Below are 18,184 nucleotides of genomic sequence, written 5' to 3' on the forward strand. Positions count from 1 at the left end.
CTTTTTTGATATCCTATATCTTTTTTATGGTGGTGGTTACATGACTGCATGCATTTTTCAAAATTCATCAAACCGTACACCTAAAAAGGATCCATTTTACTGCCTGTAAATTATGCCTCAATAAATGCAATCCTAAAAAAATGGCAATGAAATATCAGTAATCGCAAGAAAAGACAATGGAGAAGATAAAGTAGTAGATTAGATATATAGGTGCATATTCTTTACTGAATTTATAAATGTAACTACCTGGCAGAAAAGGTGTCATTTCACAGAATTAAGATAAAGTAGATATTTAAGAAAAGACAATACAAATGGTCCCTAAGTATATAAAAAAGTGCTTAATGTTGTTACGGAAATGCTTATTAGAATCATAGTGTAATACTGTTTCATATGACTAGATTTGCAAAAATTAAAGTCACACAATACCAAGTTTGGGGAAGCATGTGACCCAGTAGACACATTCAAACACTACCAGTGGGAATGTACAAACATTCTAGAGAACTCCAGCATTATCAGTTTTCACATAAGAATACCTTATGATCTAGCCATTCCATATTTAGATATACCATGGGAAACTCCTGACCATATGTCAAGAGCATGCACATATTAATATATTATCTGCAGTGCTGTTTGTAATAGCAAACAAACATCTGCTTTTCAATTAGCCATAAACAGTAAAATAGATAAACTACCTGAAGTCTTACCTGTGAGTATTATACAGCCATGAAAAATGAATGGCTCAGATATCTAGTCAAACATGTCAACATGGTTCAATCTCAAATGTGTTCAACAAAAGAAATCCATCACTATGTATACTGTATAGTACATTATATTCTATTTATATTATATGTCCTTTAGGAAGACCCCAAACAGGAGAATTAAATAGCATGCTATTCAGAGATATGCAAATATGTGATTTAAAAATGTAAAGAAAAGCAAAAGATTCTTTTAAAACTCAATTCAGGATGTCAATTACTCTCAGGTGGAAATGGTGTAGAATTGGTGGTACTCATAGGATTCTAAAATACAGTTAATATTATATTTCCTAAATTGGGTGTGGTATAGATCTGGTTGTTCACTTTATTATTGTTCTTTAACCTAGACCTATATGTTATATTAATTCTTTTGTAAGTATTACATTAAAAATAAAGCCCTTTGTCTGATTATAGAAGACCTGAATTCCAAATTCTGGCTCCATATTTAATAGTTATGCAACCATGGACATGTTAGTTTAAACCCACTGGGTGTTACTCCATCATCTTTAAAATGGGAATTCTTTTCTCTGATACATTCTTCTCACAAGTATAAGGAAAAATATAGTTATATTAGACTCCATGAAAATCAAGCAAAAATGGTTAACAGATTGAAAAAGAAGCGACAAATAGGAGAAAACATTTGCCAAATACTCTATCCCCTATGCTTAGAACTATGATCAATACTCAGTATTAGCTAAATGAATGAATGAATGTTTAACAAAAAAGAATATACCTAATACACCTAATATATAATCTAATAAAATGATAGACTGATGACTTTTCAAGTAAGCAGTTTACAAGGAAGAAATACAATGACAAACATTTAAAACTATGGATCACCTGGATCATGCTCAAAGAAATTCAAATTGAAATAACATTGAAATGGCATATTGAAGGAAGGGGGCTAATCGTTTTTCTAACTAATAGGTGGGAAAATGTAGAAGATTGATACAGCCATTGTTGATTGAGCCATGGAGGAAAATCATCTATACTTTTGGTGGGAGTGTTAATTTATGGCCCAGTATCTGGTGAGACTATCAATTCTCAGAATTCATGGGGAAGAGATTTGGAATTCCACAGGAAAGAGTTATTAGGAAAGCTAAATTAATTCCATTTTATCTGAATTTCAAGACTCGATGTTTATGAGTTTATGTGTGTGTACACACGTGTGTACATGTGTGTGTGTATTGAAGCATAAATATGAAACTGTTCATCACAACTGCTTGAGGAGTAGTAATAGGTTATTTTCCTTTTACTCCAATGTATCAAAACTTTTAAACAAGGATTACATATCAGCAATTTTTTATTTAATTTTAAAATTTTAAATATGAAATAAAAATATAGTTGATGACACTCAGAAAATCCTATGACTGACACCCATGTGTCTACACATACAGGTTTAAAAGTTAACCATGTCAGATTTTCCCTAGAACTCAACTTTTCTTTTAGAAATGCCTCCCCAGTAGATAGAAGACCCATTTCCCTTCCTTTTTCTCCATCCTCAGATGGATTCACTATCTTGAATCTGGCATTACTTTTACTTCAGCTCGGCTTTATACTTTTTGTACCCATGTAAGTATCATTAGCAATAAATTGCACTGCTTTGCTATATAAAACCATATACTATAATGAGAATTTTAATAATGGTCATTTTGTGAGGCCTCCATGAAATACGTGTGCAGTGTATCATCTGGTTCATACAGCCTGGTCGTCTGCATGTGTCTCTTTTTGGAACTGGTGATGACCCACCCTTCAGAGCATGTGCTGATAGATCTGGAAGCCTTGCATATGGAGCTGGAAGATGAATGAGGAGTTTGGGTTAGGTTTCTGTGTCTTAGGTGCAGGGACCCTAAGGAAGCATCTGGATAATAGAGACATGGCTTGTCCTCGAGTCCCTGCCCAGCCTGTGGAGGAGGAGTTGTCACAGGACACTCGGGGAGACATCGGTGCCAAGCAACGTTGAGGTATGGCACGGAGTTTTCAGGCTCCCAATCCCTCTGTAAGTCCATGGGATCTGACACTCTGAAAACCCAGCAATGGCAGCACAAGTATCCTTTGAGCAGCTGCCTGTTAGTTCCTAGAGATACGACGGCCAACAAATACAGCATACAGTCTGTACCGTCATGATGCTGAGTGACAGGGCTACGAAGAAGACAGAACACGGTCACATGACAAGGACATTTGGGGAGGGAGAACAACTTTAGATAGAGTGACCCAAGAAGGAAGAAGCTTCCTTGACCTGAGCTAGGATAATACGTGACAAGAAGAGAGCTACCATGCCAAGCTTTGGAGGAAAAGTGTTCTGCTCAGAGGGAACAGCAAAGGCGGAGTTCCAAGAGAGGTAAGATGGGCTGCTATAGACCAGGAATAGAAAGATTAGCATGGCTCAAGGGTATTGAGTGACAAAGGGGTAAGAAAGTCGAAAAAGGCATGCAGAATCTTGCACAGGCAGTAAAATTGAGACTTCGCTAAAATTACAAGGGTGACTACTGTGAACGTGACCACGCGTGTATGCATACATTGGAGACTTTAATATATTATCTGTTGTATACACAATTATTTTTACATATAAGGAGTTGCATCTTGAAGGTAAAGGATTTCCTCTCATTATAACACAGCCAAAAAAGGCAGCAGCAGGTGGGGCTTAGGGCCTGGGGGCTTAAGATTCAGACAGTCTGGGGATAAATCTGGGCTCTAGTTTCTACTAATCTTTTGAGTTTCTCAGGATCTCAAATTTGTATCATCTAAATATATAGAGATATTAAAGGTAATTCTTTTTTTTCTTTATCTCAGAGCTGTCATATGGAACAATTAATCATATGTCAATACTGTGTAAGCCCTTAATTAACTTAAAAGACACAGATTATTATATTTTATGAACACATTTATAGAATAGAATGTTCTGGGATTGATTCTGATGAAATACATTACAGATTTCTGCTACAGTAACCACATATAGAACTTTTAGGGTCCCTGCTAATTGAGAAAATTATTCAGGTAATACAAAATTTGTTTTATTTCCCTCTGGAATAGATTATATTTTATAGCACATTGGCTTTATAATTATGTTTAGCCTGAGTTCTCATATAATTTGGAGGCTTCTGAAATGAACACTTCCAAACTGAACTCCTTACCCCTCCACAGTGGTCTTACTCACTCATATATTCCGTTTTTGGCATTAGACTCTTCACCCGTCTCCCAAAGTAGAAATATCTCAACTCCTTGTCCTTTATGCCTACTTCCAGTCAGTCATCACAACATCTCAGTATTAACCTTGACCCGTCTCCTAAATTTAGGCTCTTCCTTCCCATTCCATAGACTTAGATTCCTTGGGAACCTCATCGCCTGTGTGGGTGACCAACAATTACTGTTATTTCTTGAACGCTCACTATGTGGTCAGCTCTGTTCTAAGCCCTTCACAACCTTCAACCGCCCCATGAAGAAGATCGTATTATTATCTGCAGTGCATGAATGGGCAAACCAAGGCACAGAGCAGTTAAGCAGCCTTTGCCGGGTCATAAAGCTGGCAGGTGGAATAGTAAAGAACAGACTCCCACTGAGTCTGAATCTAGGGTCTAAATGCTTACAAACTCCTCTGTGCTAGGCTCCGCCACCGCCATTCACCTCGCTCTGGACTTCCACCACCCTGGTGCTGCGAGATCTTCTTCCAGAACAAATCTGATCCTGTCCATTTCTCTGCCTTTAATCACATCCCATTAGCTCCTCACTGTCTTCCAGAGAAACTTCCTAACATGAACAAAAGGATGCTTTACCACTCAGCCCTACTTACTTCTCCCAACTGTGATCTGACCTCGTATTCAGCCCACCAACTTGCAGTCCTGGCACCCTGGGATTTTCATGGCATCATGTCCAGGCCTCCAGGTCTCCAGGCCTCTGCAAATGGCATGATTCCACTTGAAATGACACTCCCCCATTCTCTGCATGTAGCAATCTGACTTCAAGCATTGGCACTGATCTCAGTGTTATCATTATGAAATGGGCATAAAAATTATTCTCTTCCTCAACACCCAAGAGAACTATGAGAACCAAATGATATTGCATAAAAACCTTATAAAATACCTACATGATAGGCTGTCAGCAAAGCTATTTAACTCTTTGGTTTTATCATCTTTCCTACTCAACCAGCCTTGCAAGGAGGAGGGACCATTGGCCTTCCTTTTCTTGGAGTGACCAGACCAAATGGGAAGCAGCAGGGAGGTACTCAGTGTCATAAGAGTTTGAGGGTTTGCACTGAAACCAGGTGGGGTTATCGTGAACCACTATTTATGTATGTGCAGATTGTTAACAGTAAGAAATGTGAGAAACACACTCACTGGTCCTAACTCAGTAAGTGGACATGGAGACAAAGAGAACAGCAGAGTGAGGTTTAATGATGGTCTTGCAAGATCAGGTGTCTACTGAGCAGGCATACCTGGGGCGGTTGGCACAAGTAATTGATTCCCTAGTACGTGAGTCCCTCCCCTGGTTCCTCATTGGCTGAGTACTACAGGGTTCACATTCTTTCCCGGATGTCGCCTAAGCAAATTATATCCATATTAGGTTCCCTTACATTTGTCTTAATTCTTTTGGCAGGCTTCAAACTTCTTTCTTTTCGGCAACAGGTACAGCCCAGTCCTTATCAATTCCCCCACCCCCACCTGAGCCTGAGCAACATCCTGGCATATTTTTCACCACGTGGCCCTTATCTTAATACTTTATTGTTAAAACGTTTAAACCTCCTGGTGGGAATAAATCACATTTAGGCTTTATGCTTTTTCTAACAGAAAGAAGAGGAAAATAACACTTAAAATGGTTTGGATCTGTTTTACATATTCCCCTTTCATCTCTCTTCTCAAGAAAGATTCAAGTAGTTCTTCAAATACTTTTCGGATTCCCGACTGAGGTTTCTTTGAAAGTAAAGCCGTATCAATATAGGACCACCGTGCACACAGGAGTTACACAGTTCACTCCTGTGGGTACAAGTCCTCCTTGACTCTGCCACACAAATAAATGCCCTCTTCTCTATGCCTCCACTAAACTCAGTTCATCCCTTGCTGGTAAAACTTGATTATCATCCTGACCTGCTAATACGACTTTCACACACACACATTCATTCCCTGTATATTGCGAATGCCTCAGGACAAGGATGAAGTAGTGTTTGTCTTAACACTCCTAAGGTCTCCCGTGGTTCCTAGCCCTGGTTACCCAAAGGGATGGGAATCCCAAGGCACGAAGAGGGTCCAGTTCAGCTTCTGATTCTAATTTCTTTCATTAAAAATCTCCATAGAAAGAAATCTTGATGCTCTGATGTTAACTTTGGCAAATTCTCCTATTTGTCAGAAACAGTGCTTTTACAGAAAAAGAAAAGATGCTTTAACCAGGAGACAAGAATTCTGAGGTCTTGCACCTCCTGTGCCTCCAACCGGTCCCGTTACCTGTCCGGGCTGGTTCAGACCTCTGACCTGCCATCCTTCCCAACCAAGAAATCTGGACTCCATAGTCTTTACGGATTTTTCAGCTCTAAAATTCAGTGATCCCTTGCTAACACTTGGCCCCACATGCCTCTCTGGGGGTCAAAAAAAAAAAAAGAGAGAAAGAAACAAATTTCCAGGAATGAGAGCTTCCCAATGCACTTGAGTTTCTAGGTTCCTTGGACCACCATTGTCAAGGCTAGGTCTCCCCAACTTACCGTGCAAGCTCCCTTCTTCACACCTACTTGGGTGACTCAGGAAGAGACAAAAGGCCAGAGAGGACACAAATGGTTTGTAAAGAAGCCAAAAGGGGAATTCTGTAACTGTGTATTTTTGCACTCCATTGTAATTTAAAACCACTTACAGTGACAACTCCTACCCCAAGGCAGGTGCTCTGGTAACATTACACCCTAGGGACCCTGCGTAAATCTTTTTTCTGAGAACAGCTATTGTCTTCCAAGGAAAAGCTTTTAGCATAATGGCAGGCTGAATAGAACACTGCTTTTGTAAGAATATTTTTAAGTAGAAAAAGGGAAAGGTATTCTTTAACAGTTGCAAATGCAGCCTCCTGCACCCCCTCCCACCCTCAGGCCCCCTTGAAAGAACAGCGTGAGTCCCGGGAGATGCTGGTGGAGAGGCCCGACATTATCTCACCTCCAGAGACACAGAAAGGTTAGGTCTCTGCTTTCAGCTTATAATAAATGCAGGGTGGAGGTGTCCTGGACCTCAAAAATAGCAGATTCAACCCCCTCCCATCCACCTTTGTTGTTTCTCAGCTTCTCACCAATCAGTGAGTCAGTCAGTGGCTATTCACTTAGAGAATGAAAGCATCTAATAAGAGAATGTCATCTTCCCACAGAATGTTCCCACAAATGAGTCCCTCCTCTCAGGTAACTGCTGAGGACAGCCAAGACAGAATTGCTCAAGGGTCTGAATATATACGTGTCTGGGGTTGGAGGTGATTTGGCAAAAGAGCTCCTGAGAAAAAAAAAGTGTAAAACACAGACATTTCTCTCCCAAAACTCAAAAAGGATTCACGCTTCTCTGGGCTGAAATGGTAAATGAGAATGTGGGGTTATGGAGGAAATGTGGAGCAATAGGAAAGTTAACAAAATGATGGCGACCTCTCATTAATAAGCAGCACGTTCGGACTGTGTGCATTTCAGGGGAATTTCCCAGGGAGGGCGGAGCCTGAAGAAGGGGGACATCCTGGAACTGAGGGATGGAGACCTGGGGCCTCCTGAGACACCACTTACCACCCTGGGGCTGCAGCCTGGTTATTTACCTTCAGTGAGCCTTAACTTTGCCACCTGCAAAATGGAGACGATGACAAGTACCGGGAGACCCATGCCCGGAAAGGCAGATCGCCTGCCAGCGGCAGGAAGCAGGCCTGGTTCAGCGAGGGGCAGAGCCTCGGGGAAGGCAGAGCCGGGCTCCTGTCTGGGTTTCTCACTTCTGCCCGTCAGAGTTTGGCTAAACTATGACCCCCACCCCGTCTCCAGCCCCGCCAAGACTTCCTCTGCACACTGACCTGCTCTCTAGTTCAGCTTCAATTCAATAACTTCTCTCAGTTCAAATCCAAAAAGCAAACCACACAACACACACACACACACACAGTTCCTGAGGAGTACACAGAGTACTATGACTTCTCAACTGTCTTCTTGGAAGTTACATATTCAAAGGGTCTGCTAATCGATGAAAGTACAGCATAAGGATTATAGTCGATATTTTAATATCTTTGTGTAATGGCAGATGGTAACTACACTTACTGTACTGGGCACACAGTAATGTATGTAATTGTTGCAACACTATGTCATACAACTGAAACAAATGTAGCATCATAGATCTGTTACAAGCTGGTTTCTTCTCCTTCAGTCCTTGTCCCCACCACAACAAAGAATCAAAAGGCAGAGACATCACAGATGTTAGGCTGGAGGAAGGAAAAACAAGGACATGCAAACAGAACAGAGAGATACCATAAAAGGAGAACAGACCAGACCCCAAGGTCCGTGCCTTATATGGAAAGGGGACAGCTCTTCCTGAATTCCATCCTTCTGAGGTGCCAACTAAGACCCAGATGTCAGCCTCCTCCCTCTTAGAAAGAAAAAAAGTTTCTAGTTATCTATCATGTCACCTTTAGCCAATCATAACTCTCCACGCCCCCTAGGATAGCTTGCCCACCCCTCCCCCTCCTAATCCCTCATAAGCCCCCCCACCTCCCTGACCAGGCACGACTTCCCCGCCTCCATTTACCTAGACTGGTGAACCTCGCCTGCGGATTGCACTCAAATAAATAGCCTGGCCCTTTGTTACCTCTCGTCGCCTGCTTATTTCGGCTAGAATTTATCTTACAATAGACGAGCAGAGCGTATTTGAATACACTCCAGGTGGGGAGCAGACCAGAGTCAAGGTAGACAAAGGACCTGGATCTTTAGGCAGGAGGCTTATATAACTGCATTCTGGCTAGGAGGTGCCTCTTTGGCTGACAAGGTGGGATGATTTGATTTCCAGGTCTTTCTATATAGCCACCCCTCTCAGCTGGCCTGTCCTTTTCCCAGGCTGAGATATGATTTGGGCAGTTCTTAGTTCTATTCTATTGTGCCCCTTTGGGGATCCGGTTGGAGAGGAAGTTATCTCCCCACAAAGCCTTTGTTGTCTTCACATGGGGCCCCCTGTCTGGTCAGAGTATGGGCGGCTTTCTCTTTGAACCTAATCTCCCTTTTCCCGCTGCTCATGTCTATCTTTCTACCTAACATTACTAACATACAAACTATATGTCCTTAAAAATAAACCTACAAGAAGGGGTCTGCTAATCAAAGCACCTATTAACATACAGTGTGTTAAATAATGCAGCTGGGCTAAGTGTAATTATGCCTGAACACTTAACCAGCGGACGCTAGTCTCAGAAAGCACCAGCAACAATTTCCTGGCTTGACCTTGCCCACCAAGCCTACCCCCAGACCTGCTCATCTGATGTTTTTGTCCATTTCTCTTGGATTCTATCCACTCCTGTCTGACTCTGTTCTGCAGACCCCAGACATCCAGGGTTCCTTTGACATCTGGAATCCTACCAGCTAGGAAAGGCCTGGATTCCTAGTTCCCCAATGCCTCATCTGTAAGACTGTCTGATGCTAGAAAGAGCTGTTTATCCCACTTAGCAATTTCTCTTCAAGCCTGTCTCTTCCATAATGGTTTCCATGCCAATTTATCAGGAACACCCAGTTCTTTTCTCCCTGAAAAGGGCATTTCCATGTCTTGGAAGCATTGTGCAAAGGCACCCATCCTCAATTCTCCAGATAGCAAGAAAGGCTACACAGCAAGTCTGGCTACTGCTGAACTGAAAAAAAAAATATTTATCAAGAAAGTAAGGCTAAATGTTGCCAGGAAAAGTATCTTCAAAAAATGCTTAAAAAAAAATCAAACCAAATTAATCCTTCTAGGAGCCTCTCTGGAGCCCAAACCCTAGGAAGGACTAGAAGTAATCAACAAATTGTCCTGGATGATATCCATGTCTGGGACTCCGGGCCAGACCAGCAGGGGAACCCGTCTCAATCAGGGGCTGGCTCCCTAGCCCCATAGCCATGCTCTTATTTCTTGGGTTTCTAAAACAAGACTGAAGTGATAATCCTAGACAACGAAAAGAAAGTCTTTGAGTGCACAAATACCTCTTTATGAGCAGTGAGTGACAGCCACTGACCCAGAACCCAGCCCCATCACAGCTACATACAGCTGCGAAGGAAGTGGCCCTAGTCCCTGGGAGAGGGGACGCAGGTAGGACAACTGAAGCTCACGGGCAGGGAGGCCTGGAGGCAGGAGAATCCAGCCCCTGGCTCACTTGCTGTTTTCTTGTCCTAAAACAATGCATCACATTTTTTGGTTCAAAGGAAGTGAAGTGGTTTTATTTTTGATTTGCAGGCGTGGCTAATTGGAGGATAGATGGTGTTTATATTGTGCTGCCTTTTATTCTTTCAGAAACACAGCAATGTCATTTGTTCATGTGTATATTGCAAACTGCCAAACAAGCTTCTAATTCCTGCAGCCCATCTGGGACTGTTCCCACACCGTGGCCCACGCCAGGCAATCTCATTCTTGTACTGGGATCCAGGGGGGATCTGAATCTTCCCTTCCACTCCCTTCCACCATGCAAGTGCTTCCACTGGGTCAGGAAAGGAAAATAAAATTCACTGGGAACAGGAAGAGGGTAATGCATTTATCTGTGGTCAGTTTAATGGGAGTTCCTTTAAACTATACTAAGCTAGCTTCTAGTAATGTGAGGACACACCACAGGAAGGAGGGGAAGTTCTGGCTTACAGGGTGGAGCCTGAAAGTAATGCTGAGCACCTGTCCTGATGGCTGGGCCCACACACTGGTGGTGTGGATGAACTCCAGAATTCGAAGAAAATCTGAAATCTGTTACACCAGTGACCATGGTACTTAACCTCCCTGGGCCCCACTCACCTCCTCTTAAAACGGAGATGTTAGGTAGAAAGACAGCCATGAGCAACTGAGGAAGGGGATATAGGTTCAAGGAAAGAACTACCCAAACCACACCTCATCATAATCTCATTAAAATAAAATTTACACTGTGGTTTTGCTCCTCACCTCCCCACACACCATGGGCTTTTCTGTGTGCACTGTGGGAAAAGACAAAAGCACCAAGAGGAATGGGTGTATACCTAGAGCTGTCGGTCAAATGACCTCACCCTGTCATTCAAAGAGGCAAGGCACCGCCCAACTAGGACATGATGAAGAGACCCTCCCCTAATAGATGGAGGCCTTGGTCTCCCTTAACTCTGGCCTGCTCCTCCCTTGGAGTGTATTCAAATAAAATTTTCACTCTGCTTTGCTATTGTGTCTCTGCCTTTCAATTCTGTTTCAGAGGGGCAAGAACCCAGGCGAACAAACGTGACCCGCAGCAGAGAGTCCTGAATTCAACCCCCGTTAAGAAAGACACCAGTCAGCTACATAAGCCACATGAGTAAGACTTGCAGGGCACAGGCACAACAGGTTGTAACTCTTCTTGCACGACTTCAAAATCGAGGATGGTGACCTGGGAAGGGTACTAGCCTTTGTCACTTTTGGCTATGCGACCTTAGATTAGTCCCAGGAAGTGGCAGGGCCCACTGCCAAACAAAAATGCATGGCCCCTTGTTCAAAACTACTTTTACAAACTTAAAGATGGTGACAGAAGGGCATTAAACAAAGTGCAAAGCCCTTGAAAGCACGGGCCCTGTTGGCATAGCCATAAGGACGGCCATAATTAGTCCCTGCTCCTGGGGCAAAGCCCTGGTCCCCTCGAGATCCAGCTCAAGGATTGTCACTTGCCAGTCCATTAAGCCAAAAAGAACACAGCATTTATCTCACTATTATACGGGCCGTCTCCAGGCCTGCCCGGGGTACCTCTTTAGATGAACAACAGCTGATGTATTAGTACATGTTTAAGAGAGAAAACTTAAATGACACGTGAGAATATACATTTATTATTACTAATCTTACAGAGCAAGCAGAAACCAGCCTCCTTCGGTTCATGTAAGAGCATACTGAGAGATCCTAGCTCTGGTGTGTTTTTGTTTTTTTTTAACTAAATTATTGCAGAGTGCCAAATTATTTAGGGGCCTTTACCGTGTTTCAAGTCCTCTTCTTAGAGTAAGAATGATCTCTCTAGTCACAATGTTAACCAAAGCACCAATGTCAGTATAAACATGGGAAAGCAGATACAGCTCCAGGTTGCAATTATACATTGTAATTATCCTACTTAGGAACTGAACCTGCAGGACGCAGACATACATAGATGCACTTTCTTAAATAAATAATTGTTCTGTGAAGGTTGCCTGGAAGGATTAGCGTCTCTAACTTCCAAGAACTGGCTATCTACAAGTGAAGGACTCCATGACAGCTACAGAAATTGCTCTTAAATGCACAAAACACATAAGAGAATTTCTGGAAAACCCTTATTATTCATTAAAGCATTTTAGGGCCTCATTAATTCAGATGGGATAATCAGTTGTTGATTAGCCAGGTTGTTAAGCATCCATTGTCACATGCTGATGGGGTGTGAGAAACTACATTTCCTACCCACCAACCAGTCCCCTGAGCGCAGTTAGCTCTTTATCGGGTAAGGCTGTATCTTCTGGGGATAAATTAGCAGGATTCTTATTCCCTGGTCTTTGCTTTCATCCCCAGACTTCTCTGTATTGCAAAGCATTCCTCATTCTGTTTGGTTTTTCTTGCCTACCTAAGGTCTAGAAGCCAACTTTAAAAACTGGCAGGTTATAGGTAAGACACTGGTGCTCAGGACTCTAACATTGAAAGGGCATTTGCATGTGTTGAGGAATCTGTGAGCACACGTATGTCTGCGTGTTTGGGGCTGGTTTTACAGTTCTTGGCTAGAGCTTCCTCCATACTTATCAGCCCTTCAGATCCAAATGATATTCAGATTATCAAGGAATTCTCCAGCCCGGACTCCAAAACTCCACTTTCTTCCTTTCCAAACCTTGACGGGCACTGGGAGCAGCATAGTGGCAAGGAGCGTGGTGAGAAAGTCCCTGGATCAGAGGCTGGACAATGTGATTCCCAGTCCTGGGCTTGTTGTCAGAGAGAAAGAGAATGTCCCTAGTTAACCGCTCTCAGTCCCAGTCATTTCATGTCCCTCCATTTGCAATTGATTTTTTTCTCCTTTTAACAACAGGATGACATTAATTTTACCCTTCGTGTCCTACCAAGAAGACGGGACGTGTATTTCTATGAAGATGGACCAGTTCCCAACCCTTACGGAGCTTTTGATCCAAAAGGGACAGAATGCTTCCACGACATCAAAGCATCTTCAAAGAAGGGGACCCTTGTTCTACTCACGGAACTGCTCCAGATGGTCGGCGCTGTTAGACTTGGGCATGGCTGTGATGGTCACCAAGGGACATGGATTCTCTCCGAGGGTCTGGCACAGGGCCTCCTGCCGGAAGTAGACCTGCTTGGGGTTTACACTTCTTTCCAGGGTGTCAAGGTGAGTCTGGACAAGAGACGAAGCAGAAGTGCGTATTATTAATATTTTTCATAATAATCATAATAGAAAAAAGCAACAACGCTTATATTCATATAACTCCTTATAGTTTAAAAGCATTTCTGTTAATCTAATCTGCCCAATCCTGGGCATTTAGTGGAGGTATTCCTCCTAGCTAGAAGTTCAGTAAGGTTGAACAGGAAGCGTCATTCCCACACACGTCTGTGTAACGGAAGAGCTATTTTCAAGTTGTCCTGAAAATAACTTGAAACACCCCTTAAGAAGGGGCTTGCAGCATCCTTCCCATCACTGTGGCATATAGAGAATGTGGTTAGCGTGAACCTGGGGAACACCCAGGACACTCAGCATCATGAGACAGGGAGTCTGAGCAGCACATCGGGCATACTTGAGAACCAAGCAATATAAGGAGAATCATGAGCATATTGAAGGATAAGAGAGGAAATGCTTAGCAAAGACAACCAACTAGCAGAAACTGATTTTTCCAGCCCTACCTTCCCATTTAAACCCTCTTTCGTAACAGGAAGGTACAGAAGTGGGATAACCATCGAAACTAGGACTCTTGGTCAACAATCTTTAAGACTGAAGATATTTTCACTAGCCCAAACAGGGGGATTAGTCATAAAGAGGTTAAGAGATTTCCTCCCAACCCCACTGGAGACCCGGACAACAGTGACACAGTGACTTTAATAACCAGAGAAAGGGCTGTTCCTCTTCAGCACAAGAACATCAGAGCACAAACATCACCCTACCAGCTGAAGGACTCAAGTCTTCCACACCATCGAGCAGGTATTAACAGAACATCAGAGCACAAACATCACCCTACCAGCTGAAGGACTCAAGTCTTCCACACCATCGAGCAGGTATTAACAGAGCCAAGGGCTAATTGTGCACCTTGTTTTTGACAAATAACGAGGCTGCTAGACACATGAAATAAACATGAATTCTATGAAAATATTGATAGAATAATCACGAGTTACGGGAACAGCGCCCTCAAAAGGCAGAGGAACTGTTTACTTGTGAAAATGATTTACTACAGATGTGGCAGGTAGAATAATGGTTCCCCGAAAGATGTTCATGCCCTAATCTTCAGAATTGTGAATGTTACCTTACATGGCAAAAAGGACTTTGCAGATATGTCCAAGAGTAAGATCTACTTGAGATGGGGGGACTGGCCTGCCAATCTCATCACAAGTGCTTGAAAGCAGAGAACTTTCCCCAGCCACAGAGACCCAGAGAGAGGACACCTGGGAATAATTCAGCCTGCCATTGCTGGCTTTGGATGGAGGATGGAGTGCAAAAGCCAAGGAATTGTGGTGTCATCTAAGATCTGGAAAAGGCAAGGAAATGGATTCTCTTCCAACTGCCTCCAGAAATAGCATAAACCTGCTTGTGCTCTTAAATATTTGAGTTGCAAGGAAAAAGTCCGAAGGAAGGAAAAGATTACTACACGATTCTGTAGCCTTTCCAGCAGCCTTGGGGTGACCTGAAGGTCTGGCCCTGAGTCACAGCCCCCTTACAGTTGAGACCCCAAGTCATCTACCCACCACACAACCTGCTGCAAACATTGACATGACTTTGTTACTTCCTCTCTGTATCAATACTACTATTCTGGGAAACTCTCATCCAGAAAAACAGAAATCACAGACAAGGTCACTGTTCATTCCAGGAACATCTCATCAGCTCTTCAGTAGAAAGCATCAACTGACCCTCTGAACCCCTCTCCTTAAGATTCTTGCTTTACAGTGTCCACCAATCATAAATCATTAAGTCATGATCTTTGCCAAATGCCAATCAAGCTCTCACATTAAAACACCTGCCTTTACACAGGACTTTAAAGTCTCAAGCAATATTCCAGCTTTGCCCTCCCCTCTCTGAGACACTATCAGGACTTCTGCATTCTCCCTTGTCAAGCTGACTAGTTCCCCGCTGCAGCCATAACAAATTACCACACACTTAGTGGATGGACACAACACAAGATTATTGTCTTCCAGTTCTAGAGGTAAAAAAATCCAAAATGGTCTTCCTGGGCAAAACCAAAGTGCTAGCAGGGCAGTGCTCCTTCCGCGGCTCAGAGGATAATTCATTTCCTTGCTTTCCCAGCTTCTAGAAGGTGCCTGCAGTCCTGGACTCATGGTTTCCTCCGCCTTCGAAGCCAACAATCACATCGTCCCCAGCTCTGCTTTCATGATCACATCTCCTTTGCTGGCCCTGATTCTTCTGGCTCAATCTTTCACATTTAAGGACTTTTATGATTACAAGATCCTTAATTCATTCACATCTTTAAAGTCCCATGTGCCATGGAAAGTGACATGTTCACAGGTTCCAGGGATTTGGAGGCAGACGTCTTTGAGGGGCCGTTATTCTGCCTACTGCACCAAGGTGAGCAATAAACTCAGGTCTGTTTTAGAAAAAGGTTCTGGTGGTATTTCTGGGAGCCAGCATTTGACCCAATACTAAGTGGAGGAATTCTATCCCAGATTCTAGATGAGAATTCGTCTGAGGGCCACATATCTGCTCAAACCTTTGTACTTCTTTTGTGATCATTCCCTGATAATGAGTACCAGGTATTTTTGCAATGCACCTGCCCTGCAGGTTGGGAGGCAGTCTCGTACTCCTGCGGAGACAGGTAGCTACCTAACTGTACAGAGACACACACACCTAACCAAAGGGCCTATGGGACTAGCTGCATATGAGAGGTGAAGAAACCCCGGGGCTGATGGCTTTCTCAGGCTGAGATCAGCTTCGTCTCTCCCGACCACACACTTCCCTAGAGGGACCAGAACAAAGTAACCTGTCCAGAGTCCAGAGACCTTCACAAGGATCTTGTAATCATAAAAGTCCTTAAATGTGAAAGATTGAGCTTCCCACACATGCTTGCCCTTTATCCTTTTTCAAGGACAAGTAACTTTGGTTCGGGATAAAGCCTAGTCTTATGTGTTTAATGCCAATCTAAGCCCAGTAACACGGCTCCTTGGTGAGCAGAATGGAGACTGCACCCTACAATTAAGGTCATTTTTGAAAAGTGAGTGTGGGTATTTGTGTGTGTGTGTGTGTGTGTAGATAAAACTATACATATATAATATACATGTAGACACAAAAAATCACTCTTGGATCACACTTTCTTCTGCACACTAGATGCCAGAGGAAATGGAATACTGCATAGGGTTCGAATCTTCCTATAAATCCAGTAAACCCATACACAGCCAAGTTTTTGTTCATGAGCAAACATACCACACGTGCTTAGATTCAGCAGCTCAGAAGACATATCACCTTGTCTGTATTGAAAATAATAACATGAAGACATACTTGAGCTGCCCCAAAGTCAAACTAAAGAATAAAAAAAGTCAGCCCAGTTAAACAAGGTTTAAGTCTAAATCATACAATTACTACATAGTATAAACATAAAAGATAATCCTTAAGGGAGGAAACACGTATTATCAAATTTTAATGGCATCATCTGGTTCTAAAATGAAATTAAAGAAATGGGGAGAAAAAAATGAAGTAAAATAACTTTTTCCATTTACATGGATGTAGGAATATACTTTAATTCTTGAAAATGGAAAGGCGATATAGTAAGATGACTAAGAAGGCAGGCTATTGAGTCAAACTGCCTGGGTTCACATATTAGCTCTGGATTCTGGAAAAGTTATGTAAATTCTGTCCTTAGCCTCTTTGTGACTTTATCTTTAAAATATATATAAAAATAACATTCCCCACCTCATTCAATGGTTGCTATAATTTCATCATATACTGTATGGGAAGTGCCTATCATATGGGAACTGATCGAATAAAGCTGGTATTATTGGTGGAGAAATATAGGTTCAAGCATGTTTTTTTAACAACTAAAAGGGAAACGCTAGTAGATTCTAAATACCGAGGGGGTAAAAGTCAAAGAAAATATAGTCAGTCCATGGTGCATAAGGGAGCCAGCAGAGGCGAGAAGGTAATAAAAGCAGTGAAGCATGGAAAACAGCATAAAACCAAAATGACAGAAGTAACACAAAAAACTATGATAAGTATCAGATTAAACAACCTTATTAAGTGACAAAAACTTTCAGATTCATTTTTTTCAAATCCCACTGCATTTTGTATGTAAGGGATACTTGCAAAGAGAGGAAGGAAAACATGATGTGAATGAAAAACATTTCTAAATTATCTCTTTGTTTTGTGTTCCCCTACTAAAATATGTTAGAAAAGAAAATTTGAAACTAAAAGGATAAATGAATATAAATTAAAGCAGGCATGGCAGTAGCAAGATAGGAGAAAGTCTTATTCAAGACCAAGTGCATTAAATAGGATTTAAGAGTCTTATTTTGATAAAGGGCACAATGCACAATGAACATATAAAACTCACAAATCTTAAGAATCAAATAACATAGGACTGAAATATATAACAGAAATGGCAGAAGGGGGAAAATTGTACTAGGAGTGGGAGACTTTAAGACAGTACCTCAGTCTTGAATAAATCAATGGCACAAAAATAACGATATAGAGTATTTGAACAATATTGTTCTTATATGACAAGGTTTGTCTTTACAGAGAACATCCTTTTTTTCCCTAACGTCCATGGAACTGTAACAAAAGCTAGTCACATACAGGGCTATAAGAAAAACTCACTAAATTCTCAAAAAAAAAACAGACATTGCACAAACCACATTTTCTGACAACAGTGAAATGAAACTAGTCTTAAATAAAAATGGTTTTAAAAACGGCAAAAATAAAACTACCGGGGCCAGAAAAGCATCCTCCTAAAAGCAGCTCATGGGAGAAATTCGTGTTCTTCAAAAATCAATATGAAACCCCTGTAATTAAAGTTCTGATAGGTGAAGTGGCCATGTGGTATCACAGGAGAGATGGCCCAGGGCAAGAAGGGAAATGCCCCCATCAGAATGCCAACCGTGTCTCAGCCATCCCAGGAAAGGGAAATGCCAGCCCCATAG

General features: G+C 42.2%; 1 protein-coding gene across 11 annotated transcripts in view; it reads right to left on the reverse strand.

Moving 5' to 3' along the window:
• Nucleotides 1-18,184, reverse strand: part of AGBL1 (AGBL carboxypeptidase 1) — an 822,820-nt gene that overhangs the window by 642,888 nt on the left and 161,748 nt on the right. For all 11 annotated transcript variants that reach the window (XR_012127046.1, XM_073226990.1, XM_073226992.1 and 8 more), the window contains exon 17: nucleotides 13,079-13,232. Coding sequence is in view for 10 of the 11 variants with exons in the window: in XM_073226990.1 (XP_073083091.1) it covers nucleotides 13,079-13,232 (154 nt within the window). In the remaining variant the exon portion in view is untranslated. The remainder of the gene's footprint in view (nucleotides 1-13,078; nucleotides 13,233-18,184) is intronic.

This window comes from Manis javanica, chromosome 18 (genome assembly GCF_040802235.1).
Source record: "Manis javanica isolate MJ-LG chromosome 18, MJ_LKY, whole genome shotgun sequence".
Lineage (NCBI taxonomy): Eukaryota > Metazoa > Chordata > Mammalia > Pholidota > Manidae > Manis > Manis javanica.